The 25,043-nt window shown below is 30.7% G+C and overlaps 3 protein-coding genes across 3 annotated transcripts; all 3 read left to right on the plus strand.

The window, feature by feature from the left end:
- The first annotated feature begins 46 nt into the window (after positions 1–46).
- On the plus strand, positions 47–2,058 carry LOC105959925 (MATH domain and coiled-coil domain-containing protein At3g58410-like). Its single transcript, XM_088824431.1, has 6 exons — positions 47–239; positions 341–470; positions 778–947; positions 1,023–1,305; positions 1,385–1,557; positions 1,821–2,058. The coding sequence occupies exons 1-6, from the start codon at positions 83–85 to the stop codon at positions 1,955–1,957; spliced, it is 1,050 nt and encodes a 349-aa protein (XP_088680557.1). The 5' UTR covers positions 47–82; the 3' UTR covers positions 1,958–2,058.
- A 4,798-nt stretch (positions 2,059–6,856) lies between these two features.
- LOC105959909 (uncharacterized) lies at positions 6,857–10,004 on the plus strand. Its single transcript, XM_012984070.2, has 7 exons — positions 6,857–7,496; positions 7,868–7,978; positions 8,804–8,956; positions 9,203–9,272; positions 9,389–9,444; positions 9,559–9,604; positions 9,718–10,004. Exons 1-7 carry the CDS (start codon positions 6,978–6,980, stop codon positions 9,792–9,794), a joined length of 1,032 nt encoding a protein of 343 aa, XP_012839524.1. The 5' UTR covers positions 6,857–6,977; the 3' UTR covers positions 9,795–10,004.
- Positions 10,005–16,084: 6,080 nt separating this feature from the next.
- LOC105959923 (uncharacterized) lies at positions 16,085–24,735 on the plus strand. The gene is made up of 12 exons (XM_088824776.1): positions 16,085–16,382; positions 16,480–16,606; positions 17,591–17,760; positions 17,836–18,109; positions 18,190–18,362; positions 18,630–18,761; positions 22,921–23,133; positions 23,205–23,337; positions 23,452–23,621; positions 23,713–23,986; positions 24,071–24,249; positions 24,483–24,735. The coding sequence occupies exons 1-12, from the start codon at positions 16,136–16,138 to the stop codon at positions 24,626–24,628; spliced, it is 2,238 nt and encodes a 745-aa protein (XP_088680902.1). The 5' UTR covers positions 16,085–16,135; the 3' UTR covers positions 24,629–24,735.
- Positions 24,736–25,043: the final 308 nt, after the last annotated feature.

Consider the following 25,043-nt stretch of genomic DNA (forward strand, 5'->3'; position numbering starts at 1 on the left):
TATATAATACGGTTCTACTATTAGGGTTTTTGGGGTCTGTATTAGGGTTTTAGGGCTACTTTTAATTTCTTGCGGCGAAAAAATGAAGAAATTAATGGTGGTTTCTTCGGTGGGACTTTGTATAGGTTACTTCTTACTCGGTAACTCTCAGAAAAGAAAATTAATCGCAGCTAAAAAACAGGTTTTAAAATGGATTTGGTGCAACTCAATCGACTACGATCAAGACTCTTCGGATGGTGGTGAGGGTTTGCTACCAAAATATACACTATGTAGTTTTTATTTATGTTTATACGATTTTTTTGCGCATCAAACTTTTGTGTGATTGTTTTCCTTTTTCCAGAATTTACCGCGGAAACAAGACAACACATTTCGCCTCACTTCCTGACCAAAATCGAATCATTCTCCTTGCTTTCCGAGTACGGGATTGAAAAGTACGAAACAAGAGTATTCGAATCCGGAGATTACAAATGGTAAAATAAATGAAGACTATTTTGTCTTTGGTGCAAACCCTATGATTTTATGAATTGTGTTTGTTGTGTGAAGAGTGTAAATGAAGCATACAATGACCCGGTTAGATAAAAGTTCGATCTTGAAGTTTGCCCAATGTTATTATATAGTCCAACTCATTCTCGTATTAGTCCGACTCTTCACCTTTTCGTCATAAATTTAAAAAATAAAAATAATAATAATAATAATAATATCGGATGAAGTTGTTAATTTCAACTCAATAAATATGTGATGTGTGAAGCATTTTTTTATCATGGTGCATTTGTTCAGGAGACTCATAATCTATCCCGATGGGAACGAGAGCCAAGATAAAGGCAATCATGTTTCCGTATACCTAGCCATGGCTGACACTAGCTCATTACCTGTAGATTGGGAGATTGATGCAATCTTCACCATCTTTCTCTACAATCAGATCTCGGACAAATATCTAGGTTATCGAGGTATACACGAACATATTTATTTCTTATTTTCGGCTCTATGCTTTCTAACGCTTTCTTTTTTATGAACATGGCCAGTAAATTGGCGACGTTTCAATGAAACACAGACTAAGTGGGGATTTCCCAAATTAATCTGTAAGAAAAAACTGAGAGATCAATCAAATGGATATCTCGTTCATGACATCTTGGTTCTTGGGGCTGAAGTATTTGTCTGCAAAAGACAACAACGAGTCACTGAGAGTATAACTCTGCATAGACCTACAAAATCGCCACAAAAACGTGAATGGAAGATTGAAGGGTTCTCTAAATTGGGAAATGATCCTTGGTTTTCTGAAGAATTCACCATAAGAAGTTTCGATTGGTATAGTTATCTTTCAATTATTTTCGTCAGGTTTACTTGCCTTTCTATTCTTATTTAAGTTTATCTTCTTCCAACTCAGGAAGATTATGCTATATCCAAATGGATATCGTAGTTCAAAAGGTCGTGCAATGTCAGTATTTTTGTCATGTGATAGTGCCAAAAATTTTGATGATCTTACACAAGTGAAGGTATGGTTTAACGTGAGCATAAAAGGCAGGTCCGATTCTGATGCTTGCCACAACACTGAAAAGTGTAAGTTGTATATTTGCACTTGTTTGTAAATCATTTTTGTGTTCCTATTACTTTCTAATTGATGATTACTTAAATTTTCATCTATAACTAAATATTTCAAAAAAGATGATATTCTTGAAAACCCTAATAATTTTAGAAAATGCATAAACTTTGTTGATCTTGCAAAATGCATGTCGGTTCGTTATACAAACAAAGATGGATGAATTAGAAGTATGTATGTGTAATTGTAATATTAACATTGATAATTGGTTTCCTTGTTGCAGTGACTGAATGGTTTACATCTTCGACCGGGACTTGGGGACAATTGGAATTCATTACACTTGATGACTTGCAGGGTTTCATTGTTGATGATTGCTTCACTCTAGAATTAAATATTTGGGTGCAACTTGTTGTGCGATAAACTATGTCTCATATATACTAGGTACATGTCGTTGAAGTAGTTCTGTTGCAGGCAAACCTTGTAAAACTATTCTACAAAATATTAAATCATCAGTTTTTTTTTTTTTTTTTTTTAATTTTTAATATTTCTTGAGAATTAATAACAAAATTTGTAAATTAGAAGTAGCACCTATACGATACATCATACGTGTACCATATTAGGCAACATTTTCTCCTTTTATTTCAAGATGGATTTTATCATACTTTCGTATATTAGTTTTCAAAATCGACGAATTTCATTTTTTTTAATTAAATTCCAAAATTTATTTGTTCAGGGATGATGCTCGAATGATTTAAGAGATACGTAGCACGAAAATTTCAATTTTCTAATGGTTTTGCATTTCGAACACGTTTTGTGTCATACATTTGAGGACACATGGACACTTTATGGGCCATTTTGCAATTTCTAAAAAGTTAAAAACATACTTGAATAGCAAATTTTCAAATATTTTTGTTGCTTCCCCAAGTATTTACACTATTCAGTGATCAAATTGCAAATTGATAGTTGATAGTAAAATTTATTTTGAATATGTTTGTATGAAAATATACAAAAAAAAAAAATTATATATAAATAAAAACTTTATATATATATATATATATATATATATATATATATATATATATATATATATATATATATATATATATATATATATATATATAATATCATATTTAAAAATATACATCTATAATTTTAATATTCACATGTTCTCTCTAAGCTCCAGTATCCCAATTGTTTAGATTTATCGTTTCCCCATTATTTGTTTTCCCATATAATCGGTTTTCCATGTTTGTGCTACATAGCGTAAGAGTTTAATTTTTTTTGGATATGTTGTTTTCGTATCCTTGCTACATAGCTTAAAATTTTTTTTTTTTTTTTTTTTTTTTTTTTTTTTTTTTTTTTTTGCGCAAATGACATATACCTTCCAAGAGGTTAGATCAAATTACATCTAGACTCCTATAGTTAGAAAAAAAATAGATGTTTCTCTTCAGATATGGTTTCGTGTAACAGTGAAAGTCGGATGGATAAAATCGAAAACTAGTCTTTCGAGATTTTTTTTTTTCATAAATCAAATAGAACTTTCTATTCCAGTTCTATAATTTTTGGAATTCGAAATTACTTTTCCAATTATGGAAATTTTGGTAATATCGGAAAATCGGAAATTACAAAAGAATTACAATTGCGATTTTTTTTTTGAAAATGTACCTGAAATTATTCGGAATTAATGGTAATCCTCGGAAATTTCATATATATTGTGTTTTTGTTTGATAAGTTGAATAAAAACTAATATAGTCCAACTTATTAGCAATATACAATATGCAAATTACAACAAAAGAATTATTTAATGAAAATCTCAAAGTAATAGGAACTATCAGAATTATTTTTTAATATCAAATTTAATATGGTGGAACGTACTGAATACTTAGATGCCCAACCGGCTGCCGTAACCCGTTTTGTGACCCACCAAATCTCGGGTTATAATCCAACGGTGGCAGTTTCCGATTTTCATCTTACGGTGGGTAATGATGGAGTACACCCCAAGTCCAGAATGGACGAAGATCCTCAGCTCTGGGGGCACAAATCCAATGCAGCCGAGTGCACTGTTGCACTATTTAACTGATGGGCCAGGCAACTTGGTTAATGATTTATTTTATTAGTGATGCCACGCTGATCCAGATTTGAAAATAGGGGTTATTACAAATAAGCCCGTACTTATTCATAAAGAGATCCAGACAAAAATTTCCTTTACCAATAAGTTCACACGTGGTTCAGATTTTTGTAAAGGACTAAAATAACCCATCATACTTTAATATGCTCCAATTTCATCATTAACCTCAATTTGACCCCAAATTTTTCAATTTTGACCCAAAACTTTTTTTTTCAAAAAAAAAAAAAAAATTCAAAATTTATTTTTCCCGCCGGATTCCGGCGTTGACTATTTCGATTTTTTTTTCTTTTCCTTCTTTCTGTAACTTTTTTTTTCGTTTAAACAACAATATTACTGTGATTGACAGTAATATCAATTATATTACTGTTAAACACAGTAAAATTAACTAAACTACAGTTTAACACAGTAATATTGCTATATTAATCTCTAGCACAGTAATTAACACAACAAAACTCATTATTATTGTGTAATAGAGTAATATTACTATGTTGACCGTTTAACAAATGTAAACACAATAAAAAGTCAAAAGAATTAATATTACTGTGAGTGACAGTAATATTACTATAACAACAGTAATATTACCGTCAACCACAGTAATATTACAATAATAGACAGCAATATTATTACGTTACTCCGTGAATAACTCAAACAAACAAAAAAATCCAAACAAAATAATAATATTGATGTGGTTGACAACAATATTACTATAACAACAGTAATATTACCGTCAACTACAGTAATATTATTGTGTTTACAGTAATATTACAATAATAGACAGTAATATTATTACGTTAGTCCGTGAATAACTCTAAACAAAACAAAAAATCCAAAAAAATAATAATATTGATGTTGTTGACAGTAATATTATTGTGTTTACAGTTATTTTACTGTCAATGACAGTAATATAATTACGTTGACTTGTCAACAAATCAAAAAAAATTAAAAAATAACAAAAAATAATAATATTGCGGTAATTTACTGTCAACGGCAGAACAATTACATAAATGTATTGTCAATGGCAGTACAATTACGTTCATTAACTGTCATTGACAGTATAATTACGTTAATTTACTGTCAGTGACAACACAATTACGGTCAACGTTTAGCGGCGGACTTAAAAAAAAAACAAAAAAAAAAAAAAACCTTAAAAAAACACTAAAAAAAGTCAACGCCGAAGACCGCCGGAAACCGGCGAAAAAATCCGGAAGAAAAGAAAAAAAAAAGAAAAAAAAAAGTCAACGCCGAAAACCGGCGAAAAAAAAAATTGAAAACTCAACGCCGAATCCAGCGGCAAAAATTTTATTTTTGAAAAAAAAATTGAAAAAAAAAGTTTTGGGTCCAAATTGAATAATTTGCGAAATTTGGAGTCAAATTGAGAATAAATTAAGTTAAGGATGAAATTGGAGCATATTAAAGTATCCTTAAAAAAGTCAAAATTGAATTTTTGTGGTCAAAATTGGATTTTTGTGGATAAAATTGATTAAGTTGGGGTTACCATTATAAAATTGGGTATAAAGGGTTGAGGGTAAAATCTTATACATGAATGTTTCCTTTATTTATAATAAATATTAATGGGATGGGCTTATTGGTGAAAGAGATATAGCACCTAAACTTAAAATAATAAAGATGCTTGGTTGGGGACTTATGGACAAAAACACATTTAAAATAACATCTTAATCCATGTAACATACAAATAAAAAAGATTTTAGTAATTATACTTTTGTTTTTGAATTTAACACAGTGGAACATTAATCAATTTTAGAGCAACTCCAATGGTAAATATTAAAAGTGAACTATCAAATATTTATTTGATATTTGAGATAATATTTTAATATTAATTAAAATTTATCTACTCCAACCATGGTTATCAAATTAATTACTAATTGAATGTTTATGGGTAATTTTATTTGTAATTGCCACATGTTAACTTGTTGGATGTTTAGATAATTACATTTTTTATAACTCAATTTTCAGATTGTATATTTACATCCCAAGAATAGAATTATCAAAATAAAACCTTAATTTGCTAATCCCATTTGAGTAAAAAAAATCTATTTTTTAGTATGTAAATGATGGTTAAAGATTTGAATATCATGTTTGATTATCCGCTGAAGTTGCTCTTAGCTATTTTGACCGATTTAGATTTAAGTGGTTTTGGACTTCATTAAACTATGTCTTCTGTCTATTTAAATATATATTTTTTGACCAACGTAACTTAATTCGTCTTTGATGAATTGTTCACATAGTTTTTACATAGTATTAAAAGAAAAAAATATAATATGGAGACCCCGAAAGTAATATTTACTAAAATACAATTAGTACAACTATATATTTATGGCTGAATGGCAAGCTAAACTTATGGATTTAGCTCAACACTCATTGCAATGCTTCTTTAATACAGAAAATTTACCTTTTAAAAAAAGAAATATTAGGTAAATTGACTAGAGATGAAAATAATAATAATAATAATAATAATAATAATAATAATAATAATAATAATAATAATAATAATAATAATAATAATAATAATAATAATAATAATAATAATAATAATAATAATAATAATAATAATAATAATAATAATAATAATAATAATAATAATAATAATAATAATAATAATAATAATAATAATAATAATAATAATAATAATAATAATAATAATAATAATAATAATAATAATAATAATAATAATAATAATAATAATAATAATAATAATAATAATAATAATAATAATAATAATAATAATAATAATAATAATAATAATAATAATAATAATAATAATAATAATAATAATAATAATAATAATAATAATAATAATAATAATAATAATAATAATAATAATAATAATAATAATAATAATAATAATAATAATAATAATAATAATAATAATAATAATAATAATAATAATAATAATAATAATAATAATAATAATAATAATAATAATAATAATAATAATAATAATAATAATAATAATAATAATAATAATAATAATAATAATAATAATAATAATAATAATAATAATAATAATAATAATAATAATAATAATAATAATAATAATAATAATAATAATAATAATAATAATAATAATAATAATAATAATAATAATAATAATAATAATAGATTAATGGTCTAGATTAAAGGCTATTAGTTCTCGTTCTACAAGAAATGCAATTATGCAATAATAAGTCCCATTGAAAAGGGTATAAGTGTAATTGCCATTCATTCCGTACGCACACACTTTTTGCACTTCGTCTTCTTCAGTCTTCACTTCATTTCCTTCTTCCTCGTTTCATTTCTTCTTCTGCAATTCAAATGTGGGGTCGAATTGGGAGCGGCGGCACCACCATTTTTACATCCCCGGTTATTAATCCTCATCTGAGTGAATGGTGGAGGAGATTCCGTACGCCGCCGCCATCTGAGGCGCCGTTGCCGGAGACGGCGACGGATATGGCGTCGGAAACGGAGTCGGCCGTTTCGACGGTGTTGGAGACGGAGGCTCCGGCAATCCAGACGGTGTCGGAGACGGCGCCGTCGATCAGAATCTCCGTGTGGGTGTACGTAGCTTCAATGGTGGTCGGTTTACTACTCCTGTCCGTCGGCGGCTACCTGTGGTTAGCATATCCCGAGCACAACGCTCACCAGCAGGAACAGCTCCCGGTGGGACAACCTAGGACTACGATCGCAGAGCCTCCGACGAGTTATTTCGCCGGAGCGCCTTCTCCGCCACCGGCAGGACCACCACCGCCGCCGCCGTCGCCTCCGCCGCCTCCGCTTCCGGCATACGATCCTTTGGCTGCAGCGAAGAAATATTTTGCAACTCTCCAACAATTGGTAATAGCATTTATTTTATATGATTATTATGTTTGCTTATATGTGAAGCTAGTTAAATTTTCCAGTAAATGTTGTCAAATATTATACGTTTGTGTTTGAAATCTGATACAAATTCCTGTTTGTGTGAATGAATTCAGATCTTAGTTGTTTTCTAGGGCTTTTGGTTGCATTTCTAGTTTGTAGAGGTTTTGGATACTTGAACGAAAAGTGGTATTCAACTGAATCAAATTAACTTTCTCAATTCTTAGATGATGATCAAGGGTTGCACCTACATTAATTGATTGATATAGATCTGGTATCTTCTTTCAGTTAATGTATGCTGCAAATTAAATAGGTATCATCATATCTTGTATTTTGATTCTGTTTTTCAGGCAGCTGCCAAACAATACCGTGACCAGCGTAAGAGGTTGAGGACGACATTCGCTTTTGAAAGTGTGATATGCAAATTGACTTTGTATTATGATTATTGGCAACTCAACGAGGTATTTCACTTGATCGATCTGCTTTCGTTTTTTTAGCTCGATAGTGCTTTTTGACTTGGAATTTGGTGAGTGTTCTGTTTTCCTCTTAGCTTTTGAAATTGTGAGATACAAATGAACTTTATTTTATGATTATTGGCAACTCAACGAGGTATTTCACTTGATCGATCTGCTTTCGTTTTTTTAGCTCGGTAGTGCTTTTTGACTTGGAATTTGGTGAGTGTTCCGTTTTCCTCTTAGCTTTTCCAATTGTGAGATACAAATGAACTTTGTTTATGATTATTGGCAACTCAACGAGGTATTTCACTTGATCGATCTGCTTTCGTTTTTTTAGCTCAGTAGTGCTTTTTGACTTGGAATTTGGTGAGTGTTCTGTTTTCCTCTTAGCTTTTGAAATTGTGAGATACAAATGAACTTTGTTTCATGATTATTGGCAACTCCACGAGGTATTTCATTTGATCGATCTGCTTTCGTTTTTTTAGCTCAGTATGCTTTTTGACTTGGAATTTGATGAGTGTTCTGTTTTCCTCTTAGCTTTTGAAATTGTGAGATACAAATGAACTTTGTTTTATGATTATTGGCAACTCAACGAGGTATTTCACTTGATCGATCTGCTTTCGTTTTTTTAGCTTAGTAGTGCTTTTTGACTTGGAATTTGATGAGTGTTCTGTTTTCCTCTTACTGAAACCATATCTCCTACTGCTATCTATAGAGAAATGAACATGAATTAATGCAAAGGAAAATATATGTTACGTTGGTGTACGTTGTGTGTATCTATAGTGTATTTACGTACGTACATAGACATAATGCGTATTGCATTCTTTGCAGGTTTTGGAGGCTTTGCTGGCTTTGCTGCCAAAAGGCATGACTATATCTTCATCTCTTGAACCACTTGGTAATAATATCCCTCCTCACGTTGAAGTGGCGGCCTTCAACTTCACCGATGACCATCTTGATCAAGATAAATATCTTATCACAACGGTACTTTCCACTCGTACATTTATTATTTATGCCAAAGATTATAACCATCAAGCTGCTAGTAGTCTCTTGCAAGAGATATGCCATAGACCGTAATCTTTGATTAGCCGATTATTTTTTTTTTTTATTATTACTTAAAACATATATATATATATATATATATATATATATATATATATATATATATATATATATATATATATATATATATATATCCAAATGTCTCAGATGCTATTCTCTTGATGACAGGGACATGTTTTCCGCAGAGATCCTTTTGAGATGGTGAAAATATTGAAACCAGGATTTATTAGATTTCCAGGTATCACTTAACAATATTCACGAGACTTTTCAGTTTTTCGTATCTTTTCTTTAAGTGTAGAAATGGGAGACTGCATTATATGCTTGTCATACTCAATATCAACTTCTATACGTTAGGGCCATGGGAAGAGACGTCAGCTCGTGATGTTATTTGGAATTTCGAGTTTCTCCAGGTTTTTTTTTTTTTTTAATTATATTTATAAAATATATAAAGATTACTAGTGTTTGTTATATTATTTATACATATATATATTTATTTACTTTCCATTTCGTAATCACTTGTTCAGATTGCTCAGGATTTGGAGGCAGAACCTGTATGGTTGTTCAACAAAGGTACTGTGTACATAAATTTTGATATTTTCCCTCAATTTTTGCTTATTTGAAATTTTCTATTTTTCTCTAACGGTCTTTTTTTTTTCCTCTCTTTTTGTAATATTATCTATCAGGAGTTGGCACTTCCACTTCCAGCATCCAACCTTCTTTGTGTCCTAACGCCTCGTATCGGTTAACGCTTATAACGTAGTATGAAATCTGTTTTTTTACGTCGCATGCGCAACGTTAGTCTATTATAAATAAAACTAAATAAAACGATCATATATGTGTTTATTAATCTTACGAGCGGCTGAAAATAGTGAGTGAGGAGAACGCTGCATGGCCGCATGCTCCCGTAAATTCTTTCTCCATGCAAATATTCTGAACCTTTATAATCTAGCCAAAGTTTAATTTTCTACAAGTCTTTTGACTCTACATCTTTTAATTAATAATGGTGGGAATACCTTAACCTTGGTTTAATCCTTTATAATCTTTTTTTCAAGCAAAACAATGAATTGTGACACGTCTTATTTTTTTTGATTCGACATTGTTGAGGCCTCGAATGATTTGTTAGTATTCATGGTAATTCCGGTATTTTATATTTTAATTAGTAAATTCTCTTTTTTTATTTATAGTAATAAAGTTAATCTTTACATAAGTGGTACTTATACTAATTACTAGCTATACTGTTGACATGGCATGACTAATATAGCATTGAATGAAAATTTTAGTTTGGGGTAAATTAAAATATCTGGATTAATTGTTTATTTTATTGCATAATAAGTCACGAGGATTGTGATGATTACATCTGCAGTTGTAGTAGCCTTGTAGGCCTGAGCTACTATTTCTAGAGTTTTAAATAAAATAATCTTTACATTAAGATGATTTAAAATGATTTAATTTATCAAAAAAAATAAAATTAGAATGATTTAACTGTCTTTACGTTCGCATATTAACTTTCTTAATCACATTAAACGATTTATTGTTAGAATACGGAGAGTTCAACAACTCAACATTCCAAGCGCGAGATTCATGCTGCAAAAGATCTGACACCATGCGATATGAGAAAGGGCAACTTAATTCGTTTTTGATGATATATAGCCGTTCCTTAATCCTCAGATTTTTATTAAAATAATAAAAACCAATACAAATATGAGTTTTTTTTGATAGGAAAATACAAATATGAGTTAATAGCACATAAAATTTCTAATTGCCATAAAACATTTGTGTTAAAATAATTAGCAAATATATATAATTTATTTTATTGGTTAATTAATGGCAAAGAGGTTCATGACAAGGGCTCATAATTAAAAAATGGGTTAAATACAAAAATACCCATGTACTATGGACTTTGTATCATTTACCCCATGTACTACACATAAATACAAAAACCCCCTACTATTATATTTTTTTCAAAATATGACGAAAATACCCCTGCTAAACCTATAAATATAAGTGTTTGTTTGAGCTATTTTCCACTATACTTTTTTAACATTTTCGGTCAATTTTACTTGGGAAATTTTCTTTTTTTATTTTTTCCTTCAAAACATTTAATTACTTAGATTTCTTTTTTAAATTTTCTGAATAAAAACCTTTTATTTTTGTCATTTTGAATTTATTTATGTTTTTCTTAAATGTCTTCCGGTAGTTCAAATTATCAACAATAATAGGATTGTAAAGATGTTTGTAATCTTAGGATGTTTGAACTACCGGAAGACATTTAAGAAAAAAAAATGAAGAAACTCAAAATGGCAAAAATAAAAGGTTGTATTTAGAAAATAAAAAAATGTAAGCAATTAGATGTTTTGGAGAAAAAAGTATAAACACCAAAATTTTCAACGTAAATTTGACTGAAAATGGTAAAATATATAGTGGAAAATGGCTCAATATATATATATATATATATATATATATATATATATATATATATATATATATATATATATATATATATATATATATATATATATATATGTGCTTGAGTAGGGGTATTTTCATCATATTTTGGAAAAAATGCAATGTGAGGGGGGTTTTTGTATTTATGTGTAGTACAGGGGGTAAATGATACAAAGTGCATAGTACATGGGTGTTTTTGTATTTAACCCTTACAAAATTGACATCAAACTTTTTGTCTTTCAAATATTTTTAGCTCATTCAAAATTATTTGCAAATAAGGAAAACCGTTTTATATATACCAAAGTTACCCTCAATTCTTGAAACCCAATTCAACTTCAATTTCATGATTTACATCTCAATTTAGTCAATTTCACCAATTAACCAATTTTGACCACAAGTTTCTCCAACATTGACTTTTTTTTTTTTTTTTGAAAACTTCTTTTTCTGTAGGTCAACCGTTGTTGACCGCTGGATCTTCGGCGTTGACTTTTTTTTCCCTTAAAAAAAATATTTTAATACTGTTGATTGCTAAATTACTGTTTTCGACAGTAATTGAACTATTAATTGACTTATTTTTTTTCATAAACAAATTATTTTAATTAATATCACTGTCTTGGCTGCTAAATTACTGTTTCCAACAGTAATTTATAACCAATCAATCATATTATCAAATACTAAATAGGACCAAAATTCCAAATTTTTATAAATCAAAGGACTAAACAATAAATTAAAAAATGTTATCCGTCTTTTTCAGAATCATAATTTCAAAGCTTTCACGTACGGCCACTGTCCGCTGGAACCTTTCCCTCGCCGCTTTGTTCATTTCAATCGCTCTGTGATCCCCGGAAATGTTAGGGCTGCTATGGGACATATAACATTTGACTGACAAATTATGCCTATGTTAAAGGACAGAGAAGACAGAAATAACTCAAATAAGTCCATTAACTAGGGGTGTAAGTTGGAACGGAAATTCCAATTTCCGGCGGTTCCGATCCGAAAAGTTCCGATTTTTGAACAACTTTTTTCATTCTGACTTCCGAAATTATGATTTCTGAATTTTTCCGATTTTTTTGGATTGGAATTGGAATTATATAAAATAAAATTGGAATTTCCGATTTTCGATCTGATTTGATTTCTGAAATTAATTCCGAAAATTTCCAATTTTTTTTCTAAATACACACCTATAAATAATAAATATTATATAATATTTATTTTTCCGAAAAATATACCTATAATTTTTTTTTTAGGATTTTGACATAATGAATTGTTGTTAGAAGTTTTATTAGATATTATGTTGTGTTTATTTTTATTTATTTTTTGAACTGAAATTTAGTAGTTATTAGTTTTACTTTTATCGACGTGGATGTTCTTATTTTTAGAAAATTATGAACATTTTAGAAAATTTTCGCTAAGTTTTGAAATTTTTAACCTTATGTCTGATTTCCGATTTTTTTCCGAAATTCCGAAATTTCCGGGCCTTTTGGAATTGGAATGAATTTTTAGATTCCGAAAATTTTAAAATTGGAATTAGAATTGATTTTGTACTTCCGAAACTTTTTGGAAATTTTCCAAAAAGGCTAATTTCAATCCGATCCATCCGACTTTCACCCTTACCATTACACAAATCAATCTAGAAAGAAACACAAATACTATTCTCATTATAGTTTCTCTCTCCTGAATCTCCCGCCAGATTCTCTCTATTTCTCATTCATAATTATCTCTATTTTTATTATAATTAATTTCCTTATAATGGAATATCAATGTGTTATATATTATGGATTATGATCGATACAACATGGATAACAACATTTTCATTATCCAAAGTATAGTTCTTATATTAAAGTTTTGCAAAATGCAAAAAGAAAAAAAAAGAAGAAATAAATGATCCATAACATTAATCTAAATAACAACCCGCATCGATAGTTTGGCATAAGCATAAACATAAGATAACATCCATAACAGTCAAAAGTTTTTAAACCAAATTAAAGATGAAATTAAACTGGATTAATAAAAAGTCTTCTATAATAAGATTAACCACGTGCACGCAACAAAGCCAACGAACACTTCACATGAAACTTGGTTGATCTAATTAATTACCTGCACAATAAGGCACATATGTTAGAATCATTAAATTAAACAACACATGTTTATAATATGAGTTGTTCAAGGTCAAAATTCTAGCCCAAATGGTCCAATTTAAACTAGGGGACTCCGAAAGCCCACTAAGGAAGGAAGGCCTAGATGGCTAGCACCTCTTTTGACGAGAGACTGAAAGAGCCACAGGGAAGGTGCGGCTCCTCTCGCTAGGCCTTTCGCCAGCCGTATGACTCCACTCGCTGAATCACTACTAGCTGCATGTGGGGGTAATTAATGTACGTCTAATCTCCTGACAGGCACAGAGGAATGTCTCCCTTCTTTTTACAGATGCAGCCGGTAACGAAATGACTGATCAAATGGTATTGAAGGTCATTTGAAATCCGTAATATTTTATTACAGCGATTGGACAGGTAAATTGGATTGGAGGAGTTTTTGGGGTCCGTCCCTTTTAGTATAAATAGGGGGACTTAATAGAACAAAAACAATAATGATACCATATACACACTCAATATATTCACATACAATTTCTTCCTCAATAAGCTACTGACTTGGCCGTCGTCGGAGTGCTAACTCCGACCTAAGTCCATATTTCCTCTTTTTTGTAGGTTCATTCACGGATCCAGGCCCAAGATCAGGCCAGCCCAGCTCTTTAAAATAATCCACCATGAATCTATACCGATCAGTTTGTATTATCAGATTTGTATGAATGCTAATGTTGTTATTGTAGTTTAAATATCACTAATAAATTTTGTTATTTTGGTATAATATATATTTTATTATATTTGTTATTGTCACGTATTAATTCTTTTTTTTTTCACTTTTAAAATGTTATCCCGTGCATTGCACTTGGAAGAATGCTACTATAATATTAAAGGGCGAATGGCAAATAGGTCAATCACATGAGACTTAAATGCACATTGTTCCACAAAAAAAACACTCGTTCAAATAAACTCATCCCCATGTCTTTTGTCTAAAGTACCCTCCATAATATAATTCTTATCAATTCCATCCATTATGCTCTAACTTTCTTAATATTACACATTGACCCCGGATTTAAACAAATATATCACATTAACCCTCAAAATAATAATTTTTTGAATTTTTTTTTTCTGAATTTTTTTTTCCGGCTAGATTCCGGCGTTGACCGCTGGTCTCTAGCGTTGACTTTTTTTTGTTTTGTTTTTTCATTTTTTTTTTGAAATTTTATTTTTTTCTGAATTTTTTTTCCAGCCCGTCAACCACCGTGGACCGCCGGTCTCCGGCATTGACTTTTTTTTTTTTCTTTTTTCGAATTTTTTTTTCTTAGAAAAAATATTTTTAAATAATATTACTGTCTTGGCCACTAAATTACTGTCTCAGACAGTAATATTACTGTTTGGGACAGTAATATTATAAATATTATTTTCCCGAAGAGTAATATACTAATATTATTAACAATACTGTCTGAGACAGTTAAATTACTGTTGGAGACAGTAATTTAGCAGTCAATACATTAATATTAATTAAAATAATCTTTTTTTGGAAAAAAGAATTTCAAAAAAACAAAGTCAATTAACAGTTAAATTACTGTCTCCGTCAAAAGGGGGTTAATGTAAGAAATTTATAAATATCAAGGGGTAGATGTAATTATGTAAAAAATAGGGTTTATTCATATATATATATATATATATATATATATATATATATATATATATATATATATATATATATATATATATATATATAATTTTAATATATACATGTTCCCTCTAAGCTCATGTATCCTATTTTTTTAGATATGCCGTTTCCCCATATCACCGTTTCCGTATCCGCGCTACATAACTTAATAGTTATTTTTTTTTGCGCAAATGACAGATATCTTCCAAGTAGGTCAAATTACATCTAGACTCCTATAGTTAGAAAAAAAAATAGTTATTTCTCTTCTGATATGGTTTCGATTATGAGTGAAAGTCGGATGAATAAGATCGAAAACTAGCCTTTCTGAGAAAAAAAATTTCAGAAATCAAATAGAACTTTTTGATCCAATTCCGAAAATTTTGGAATTCAAAATTATTTTCCAATTATGGAATTTTTGGTAATATTGGAAAATCGGAAATTACAAAAGAATCACAATTGCGACAATTTTTGAAAGTTTACCTCAAATTATTCAAAATTAAACGGTAATTCTCGGAAATTTCAAATATATTGTGTTTTTGTTTGATAATTAAGTTGAATAAAAACTAATATAGTCCCACTTATTAACAATATACAATATGCAAATTATAACTTAAAAGAATAATTTAGTGAAAATCTCAAAATAATAGGAACTATCGGAATTATTTTTTTAATATCAAAATTGTATCAAAAATTAATATGGTGGTATTGAATACTAGATGCCGTTACTTAAAAAAAATAAAAAAATAAAAAATACTAGATGCCCAACCGGCTGCCCTGACCCTACACAGTATTAAAAGACAAATTTATAATATGAAAATTCTAGGGTATTTTATTTTGTGACTATTAGGGTTTTTGTTGTCTGTATTAGGGTTTTAGGGCTACTTTAATATATTGGCGACAAAGATGAAGAAATTAATGGTGGTTTCTTCGGTGGTACTTGGTATAGGTTATTGCCTGAGTTTGTTACTCGACGAATCTCAGAAAAGAAAAGTAATCGCAGCTGAAAAACAGTTTTTAAAACGGATTTGGTGCAACTCAATCGAACTAATAAACCCCGTTCCATGTTCAACGGCCGATCAAGACGCCGTTCCATGTTCAACGGCCGATCAAGACGACTCTTCTTCGCCAAATATGCCAGATGGCGACGATGGTTTGCTACCAAAATATACACTATGTAGTTTTTATTTATGTTTATACGAATTCGCGTATCAAACTTTTGTGTGTTTGCATTGTTTTCCTTTTTCCAGAATTTACCGCGGAAACGAGACACGTTTCGCCTCACTTCCTGACCAAAATTGAATCGTTCTCCTTACTTTCCGAGTACGGGATTGAAAAGTACGAAACAAGAGTATTCGAATCCGGAGATTACAAATGGTATGTCCCATTCTTTTTTGTTATTATTCACCTCATCCGATTTAATTCTTACAAATGGTATGTCCCATTCTTTTTTGTTATTATTCACCTCATCCGACTTAATTCTTACAAATGGTATGTCCCATTCTTTTTTGTTATTATTCACCTCATCCGACTTAATTCTTTCTTCTCCACATGGTTCCCTTTTCTTTTATTTGACTCAACACTATATCTAATCTTCAAAATAAACTATATATATAGTGTTATAAAAATCGAAATTGGAAATTTTGATACGAGTACGTTTTTCTTATGCAGATTTTGAATGTATGTTTGATACAACATAACATCGATTATATACCGTGTGTTTTCATCATGCTACGAACGTAAATCTTTCAATTCCAGGCGGTTCTTTTTTTCCCTCCGTTCCACAACATCTTTATGTTCTTCTTTATGTTTACTGAACAAATGTGATAATTGTTACTGACTATCACAAATTAAGAAGAAAAGCGCATTGAAACTTTCGAGAAAAACAACGGCCCACTTTCCTTTTAGTAGATCATCCTCTGTATATAATCAATAGCATTTCGTTAAGCATATTTAGCACTATAGGCAACGGTCATAACAATTAATAAAATAAATAAAGACTATTTCGTCTTTGGTGCAAACCCTATGATTTTTATGAATTGTGTTTGTTGTGTGAAGAGTGTAAATGAAGCATGATGACCCGGTTAGACAAAAGCTCGATCTTGAAGTTTGCCCAATGTTTCTATATTAGTCCAACTCGTTCCCATATTAGTCCGACTCTTCACCTTTTCGTCATAAATTAGAAAAATAAAAATAAAGTAATAATAATAATAATAATAATAATAATAATAATAATAATAATAATAATAATAATAATAATAATAATAATAATAATAATAATAATATTGGATGAAGTTGTTAATTTCAACTCGATAAATATGTGATATGTGAAGCATTTTTTCATCATGGTGCATTTTTCAGGAGACTCATAATCTATCCCGATGGGAACGAGAGCCAAGATAAAGGCAATCATGTTTCCGTATACCTAGCCATGGCCGACACTAGCTCATTACCCGTAGATTGGGAGATTGATGCTATCTTCTCCATCTTTCTCTACAATCAGATCTCAGACAAATATCTATGTTATCGAGGTATACACGAACATATTTATTTCTTATTTTCGGCTCTATGCTTTCTAACGCTTTATCTTTTATGAACTTGGCCAGTAAGTTTCAATGAAACAAAGTTTATGTGGGGATTTCCCAAATTAATCTCTAAGAAAAAACTGAGAGATCAATCAAATGGATATCTTGTTCATGACACCTTGGTTCTTGGGGCTGAAGTATTTGTCTGCAAAAGACAACAACGAGTCACTGAGAGTGTAACTCTGCACAGACCTACAAAATCGCCACAAAAACGTGAATGGAAGATTCAAGGGTTCTCTAAATTGGGAAATGATCCTTGGTTTTCTGAAGAATTCACCATAAGAAGTCTCGATTGGTATAGTTCTCTTTCAATTATTTTCGTCAAGTTTACTTGTCTTCATATTCTTATTTTGAGTTCATCTTCTTCCAATTCAGGAAGATGAGGCTATACCCAAATGGATATCAGAGTTCAAAAGGTCGTGCAATGTCAATGTTTTTGACATGTGTTAGTGCCAAACATTTTGATGCTCATACAAAAGTGCAGGTAGGGTTTATCGTGAGCGTAAAAGGCGGGTCCAATTCTGATGCTCGCTACAACACTGAAAACAGTAAGTTGTATATACCTCCACAGTTGCACTTGTTTGTAAATCATTTCTGTGTTTTTTTTTCTTTCTAATTGATTACTTATATTTTCATCTATAACTAGATATTTCAAAAAATATGATGTTCTTGAAAACCCTAATAATTTTAAAAAATGGATAAACTATGTTTGATCTTGCAAAATGCATGTCGGTTAGTTGTGCAACAAAGATGGATGAATTAGAAGAATGTATTTGTAATTGTAATATTATTGATAAATGGTTTCCTTGTTGCAGTGACTGAATGGTTTACATCTTCGAATAGGAGTTGGGGACAATTGGAATTCATTGAACATGATGAATTGCAGGGTTTCATTGTTGATGATTGCTTCACTCTAGAAGTAAATATTTGTGTGCAACTTATTGTGCTATAAACTATGTCGCAAGATCGATTTGGTTCGACTACAAGTGGAAAGTTAGCCAACAACGTACCCCCAAGTATTTGCCATTATATATATGCTTATTTCAATTAACTAAAGTTCGTCTAGCCAAAGTTTAATTTTCTACAATACCTTAACCTTGGTTTAATCCTTTATAATCTATTTTTCAAATTAAAAACAAAAAACAAAAAAGACATTGTGAATCCAAACAAGTTTAGTGCATCAAATTCTCACAATATGCATCCAAAAATTAACCCAGCCCCCCCCCCCCCCCCCCCCCCCCCCCCCCCCCCCCCCCCCCCCCCCCCCCCCCCCACCCACCCCCCCAATGTATTTGCCATTATATATATGCTTATTTCAATTAACTAAAGTTCATGTAGCCAAAGTTTAATTTTCTACAAGTCTTTTGACTCTATATCTTTTAATAATGGTGTGAATACCTTAACCTTGTTTAATCCTATATAACCGAAGTGATAATCTTACTCTTTTTTTAAGCAAAACAAGGAACTGTGAAGTACTCGATCGTGATACACGTACGTCTTAGAAATTACAGGGGTACTTTTGCAGTTTACTCGAATGGAACTTATGAATTAGGTACAATCGGCCGAATGGGGAGGTAAAAGAGGGCCCTCCAAACAGTCATCAATAGGAATAGAAGCAAGCGAATGAACAAGGCGATTACCCTGTCTCTTAGCAAACGAAAAATGACAAGAATGAAAAAATGAAATTAAAGACAAACACTGATCGGTAATTGCTCCAAATGCGTGGAGAGAACTAGATTTCTTCTGAAGCCACTCGTTAATTTTGAGGCAGTCGCTCTCCACCATGATATTGAACCATTCTTTAGACCGGGCCACCAAAAGAGCTTGAAGAAAAACCCTAAAAGAGCTTGAAGAAAAAACCTAAATTTCAAAGGGACTTCCAACTTCCAGATGAACCGCCAATCCCAATCCGACGCCCCACTATGAAATTCCCGTGGAGGAAGTAGGTCTACGATGTTTGAGAATAAGATGATATATAGCAAGTGCGCCGCACCCGAAAACTTAACCAGTGAGGTGAATTGCCAAAAGAGTCGGTCGGCAACTGCCATCCCGCCACCTACTGGAACCTGCAATAATATCCGAGCCACATCCACCGGCCAGAATACTAGAGACCTGTATCATAAATATAAGCCCCTTACTTTTATATATAAGATTCATCGTTCTTTATCTCCATATATTTTATAATGTATGATTTTGGTTTCTGAATGTACAAATTACAGTGGAGAATCCAACGGCGAATTCAACATTTTTTTTCAGGGTCTGCAAAATTTTCAGATCTCATTTATATCTTTCGTTTTTCACCTTCTCCCCATATTTTTTTCAAAAGAAGATGGTAAAAATTCAAAGTCTTTTATGTAATTTGTACTTTTCAATTTAGCTCCATTCATTTTTTGAAATAGTAAAAGTAACTTTGATAATAACAGTCAATTTTATAAAATTGACATTTATTTACAAAATTGTACAGTATGTTTATAAAATTTTACTTAATCCGCCATTTTTTTCGAAAAAATGTTTTAGCTTTGATAATGTACATATATATTGTTTGGATGAACGGTTTAAGTTTGCAATGAGAAATTGAAGGGAGGTGATAAATGTTGTTTCAGTTTTCATAATGTCGTTTTGACTTCAAACGTGATTTTGACCATTTTCGAGTTTGAATTTGGCAAAATTCAGAACATGGAATTTGTAATTCTTTGAGTTAGCATTCTAATCTAATTTGAATCGCCAAGATTGGATGTCGGTTGAGAAAGTTATGCATGAATTAATGAACACTGCCCACAACTTTGATGTTTTAAATTATGTAAAATTTAAAACGTAACTCATTCATGCATAACTTTGTCACCCGACATCCAATCCAGGTCATTCATGTTGGATTAGAAAGCTATCTCAAAGGACTACAGTTTCCGTCTTTTGAACTTTGCCAAATTCAAAATAGAAAATAGTCAAAATCACTTTCGAAGTCAAAACGACATTAGTAAAATTAAAACGACATTTATCATTTCAAAAAATTGAAATGTATATTTTCATATATTATAAACAAATAATTATTTAACAATTAACACTGTAACTAAATTAATTAGTTTTGCTCCATTAATTTACCACAAATATATATATATATATATATATATATATATATATATATATATATATATATATATATATATATATATATATATATATTATATATATATATATATATATATATATATATATATATATATATATATATATATATATATATATATATATGGTGCTTATATTTATCATCTTGAAATTGTTTTTACCAAATGTTATTCCTCAAGTTTAATATTTTCCGCAGCATTTTCCCTTAGTTCATAACTACTTACATTATGAAACTCCCACAATATTTTCACATATCATATAAACGTATAATAATTTGACATTGTTACTAATTAAATCAAGGTTATAACAACAATTAGATGTATGGGTCCATTAGATATAATACACCCCTCATATGGAAAATATATAGGGATAAGTCCACCCCTAAAATTCTTCCTTTGAGATACTCCTGAAGAGGCAAAAGTACTATTGTGCCCTTGCAATTTTTGCCCAACTACATTAGAATTTTCGCCCCTGCATTCAGCATAATGCCCAACTGCATTTAGCATGTTTGGCCTGCATTTATCATTTCTATAGATTTTTTTAAATAAAAAAATATAAATGTTTATTTTATTATTATTTTTTATACATATCCTCTTTTGTATTTTTGTATTTTTTAATTTTTTACCTTTTTTAATTTTTTTTAATTTTTTACTTTTTTAATTTTTTTTATTTTTTATTTAATTTTTAATTTTTAATTTTTTAATTTTTTTTATTTATTTTGATAAATTTACTGTACTGAAATTGACTATACATGACTCTAGTATTCACCTAACTATAGTTTAGGACAGTCGAGTATAGTTAAATCTAATCGTGTTATGTCTTTTTACCCCAAAATTAATCTACACCAACAACAAAATTCACAATCACGTGAATATAATCATAAAAGCATGAACACGCATTACTATACATTAAAAAATGCATAGCATACATATAACTATATGTTACTACACATGACTATAGTTATCTCTAGTTATATAAGTGCCATAAGTTTGGAGTACTATAGCATGAATGCAATTTCACATGGCACTTCTCTGCGCCTTATTCTTAGCATCTCATAATATTATACAAAGCAAAACCTGTGACAAAAAAATACAAGTTAAAGAGCAAAATGGAACATGCGAGTTAGATTATATGAAAAATACAAAAAAAAAAAAACATGAATTTTTTTTTGTTGATAAATTTACTGTACTGTAATCGACTACAAATGATTATAGTATACAAAGAATAAAGACATATGATATATAACTAAAATGAACAAAATACGAATCAAACAAAATAAAAAATTAAATTAATCCAAAGATTTTTTTTTAATATTAATTGCTCACATATCTTAAAAAACATAGTAAATTTCACCTCAAAATCTACAAATGCAACTGGCATTCCACCTCTAGCACGAATCTTGGGTATCTGAAACTACCCGAACGACGAGAATTTATGGTATGAATAATGAGAGCATAGATCGCAGTTATTTCCACAGAGGCGGTGGGAGGAGCAGCGACCGACGGCGCAAGGCGGCGGCTAAGCATAGGCGAATGGCGGTGGTGGAGAAGCGGCGAACGTCGGTGGTGGAGCAGCGGTGGCTGAGTAGCGGAGCAAAGCGGTGGCTGAGCAGCGGCGCAGGGCGAACGGCAGTGGCGGAGCAGCGTCAAACTTCTACCTTAACTGAGGTAATAAAAATATACAACCATATGACATAAAAACCATAAAATTAAATTAATAAATATGGCTTATGGATGGAAAAATATCATCAATACATATAGCAAAACAACAACATGAATTGAAACTTCAATTTTGTCGATTAAATTGATCTCTACTTTAGTATTAATTTTACTTCAATCCCGTGCATCGCACGGGCCAAAAATCTAGTATTTATAATATGGAGAACCCAAGTGTTATTTTTTTACCTAGGCCCGCTAAAGTATAGGATGAAGATAGTTTTTTAATATTTTCACGTGTCTTATATTAGGGTTACGTGTGTGTCAGTAATATTAGGGTTATATTTTATTTTATCTTGTGCCAAAAACGAACAAGGCAAAATGATGAAGACTGTGTTGATGGTTTCTTTGGCCTCTCCGTTGCTTTATGGTGTAGGTTCGTTTTTAACAAGATCAAAATCCGTCGCAAGATCGATTTGGTTCGACTACTTCAACTTCAAGCCGCCGCAAAACCCCGTTTCATGTTCAACCGATGGCCACGGTCCGTAATTTTACTTCTTTGTTTATAGGAATCCATTCTTTTTTTACTCATTTGTTTCTTTTCTTTTCCAGAATTTATTATCTTGGAAACGAGAGATGCTCCACCTGCACACTTCCTCACCAAAATTGAATCTTTTTCCTTACTTTCTGAGTATCGTGTTTCAAAATACGAATCAAAAGTATTTGAAGTTGATGGTTACAAATGGTACCTTAGCTAGCTAAACAAACATAATAGTAATTATGTAGCTAGTTAATTATTGAATAATGAAACTTTTAATTTCAACACAACTAACATATGATTCGTGTTGAATTTCTTTAGGAGACTCGTAATTTATCCTAATGGGGGTGAGGGTCAAATTAAGGGCAACAATGTTTCCGTATACTTAGCCATGGCTGACACTAGTTCGTTGCCCGTAGATTGGGAGTTATATGCCGACTTCACCATCTTTCTCTATGATCAGTTTTCAGACAATTATTTATGTTTTAGAGGTAATTACTATGGACCTACACAAATGTTGTTTTCTTCTAATTAAAAGTAATTACACAGTTTCTTATTGTTGTTTTTAATCTTGTTGGCCAGGAAATGTGAGGCGGTTTCACGCAACTAAATCCAAATGGGGATTTCCCAAATTTATGTCTAAGAAAAGTTTGAGAGATCAATCAAGCGGATACCTTGTTAAGGATAACATTGTGCTTGGAGCTGAAGTTTTTGTCATGAAAAAACAACGAATCGTTGAGAGTGTGACTGTGCTTAAACCGATGTATACGAGATTACGTGATTGGAAGATTGTTGAATTCTCTAAATTGGAAGGTGTTTGGGTTTCTGAAGAATTCAACATGAGAGATGTTGAATGGTACTTTCTCTTCCATTCCATTGTTTTATCTAGCTACTTCTCTCTCAATTCGATTAAAAAAATTATTATTTCGTAAAACCGTAGGAAGTTGAAGCTATATCCAAATGGAGATTTGGATTCAAATGGAGATTTGAGTTCAAAGGGCAATGCCGTGTCGATGAGTTTGGTATGTGTTAGCGCTGAAAAATTTACGGTTCATCAAAAAGTCAAGGCAGAGTTTCACATGCGCCTAAAAGGCAGATTCGACCACGACTCTGGAAAACGTAAGTTATAAGTCTTGGATTTTTGTTAACCTAGTAATTTGTTGGTATAAGAATTGACATATTAACTAGTAAAGAAATTACTACTAGTCTTATAAGTTCAAAAGTTGTTGTAAGATTCTTCTTTTAGTTTCGTTTACGTTTTCCGTTAAGTCAAACGGATGGAAGCCAACTTTTATTGTTTAAATAAATATGTTGAAATTCACTATTTTGCTCATAATTTTTCCGTGCTGCAGTTTCACATTGGTTTACATATTCGAGTACATGTTGTGGACAAAGTGCATTCATAAGTCTTGCTAAACTGCGGGATCCGGAAAATGGCTTCCTTGTCGATGATTGTTGCAACGTACAGGTAGAGATTTTTGTTCAACTTATCGCATAGTAAGCGACTAAAGTATTTATTTTATTGGAAAACCTTGAATAGGTAATTTAGTTATAAATTTGAGCTTGGATGCTTGAATGCATTTTATTTTCATTATTTATAATTTATATGAATCTTTGGCTTCATTTGCTGGATTTCTTATAATTTATATGAATCTTTGGCTTCATTTTACCATAATTATATGCACCCCTAGATATTGTAGATTTCTTATATTAACACCCTTAGATATATGGAATTTACAAACTGTAGGGGAGCTAGATGTAATATCTCAAAATTAAGGGATCTTTTGTAATTACACTTTACCTCACGGAGGTAGTTGTAATTTATCCATGATAATAAGCAGTTAGGATGAAAGCCCATGGTATATTTATAAGGCAATTTGTTACAATGAACTTAAATATCAACAAGTTTGTAT

The sequence above is a fragment of the Erythranthe guttata genome, chromosome 10, assembly GCF_056151865.1.
Source record: "Erythranthe guttata isolate IM_541 chromosome 10, IM_541, whole genome shotgun sequence".
Taxonomy (NCBI): domain Eukaryota; kingdom Viridiplantae; phylum Streptophyta; class Magnoliopsida; order Lamiales; family Phrymaceae; genus Erythranthe; species Erythranthe guttata.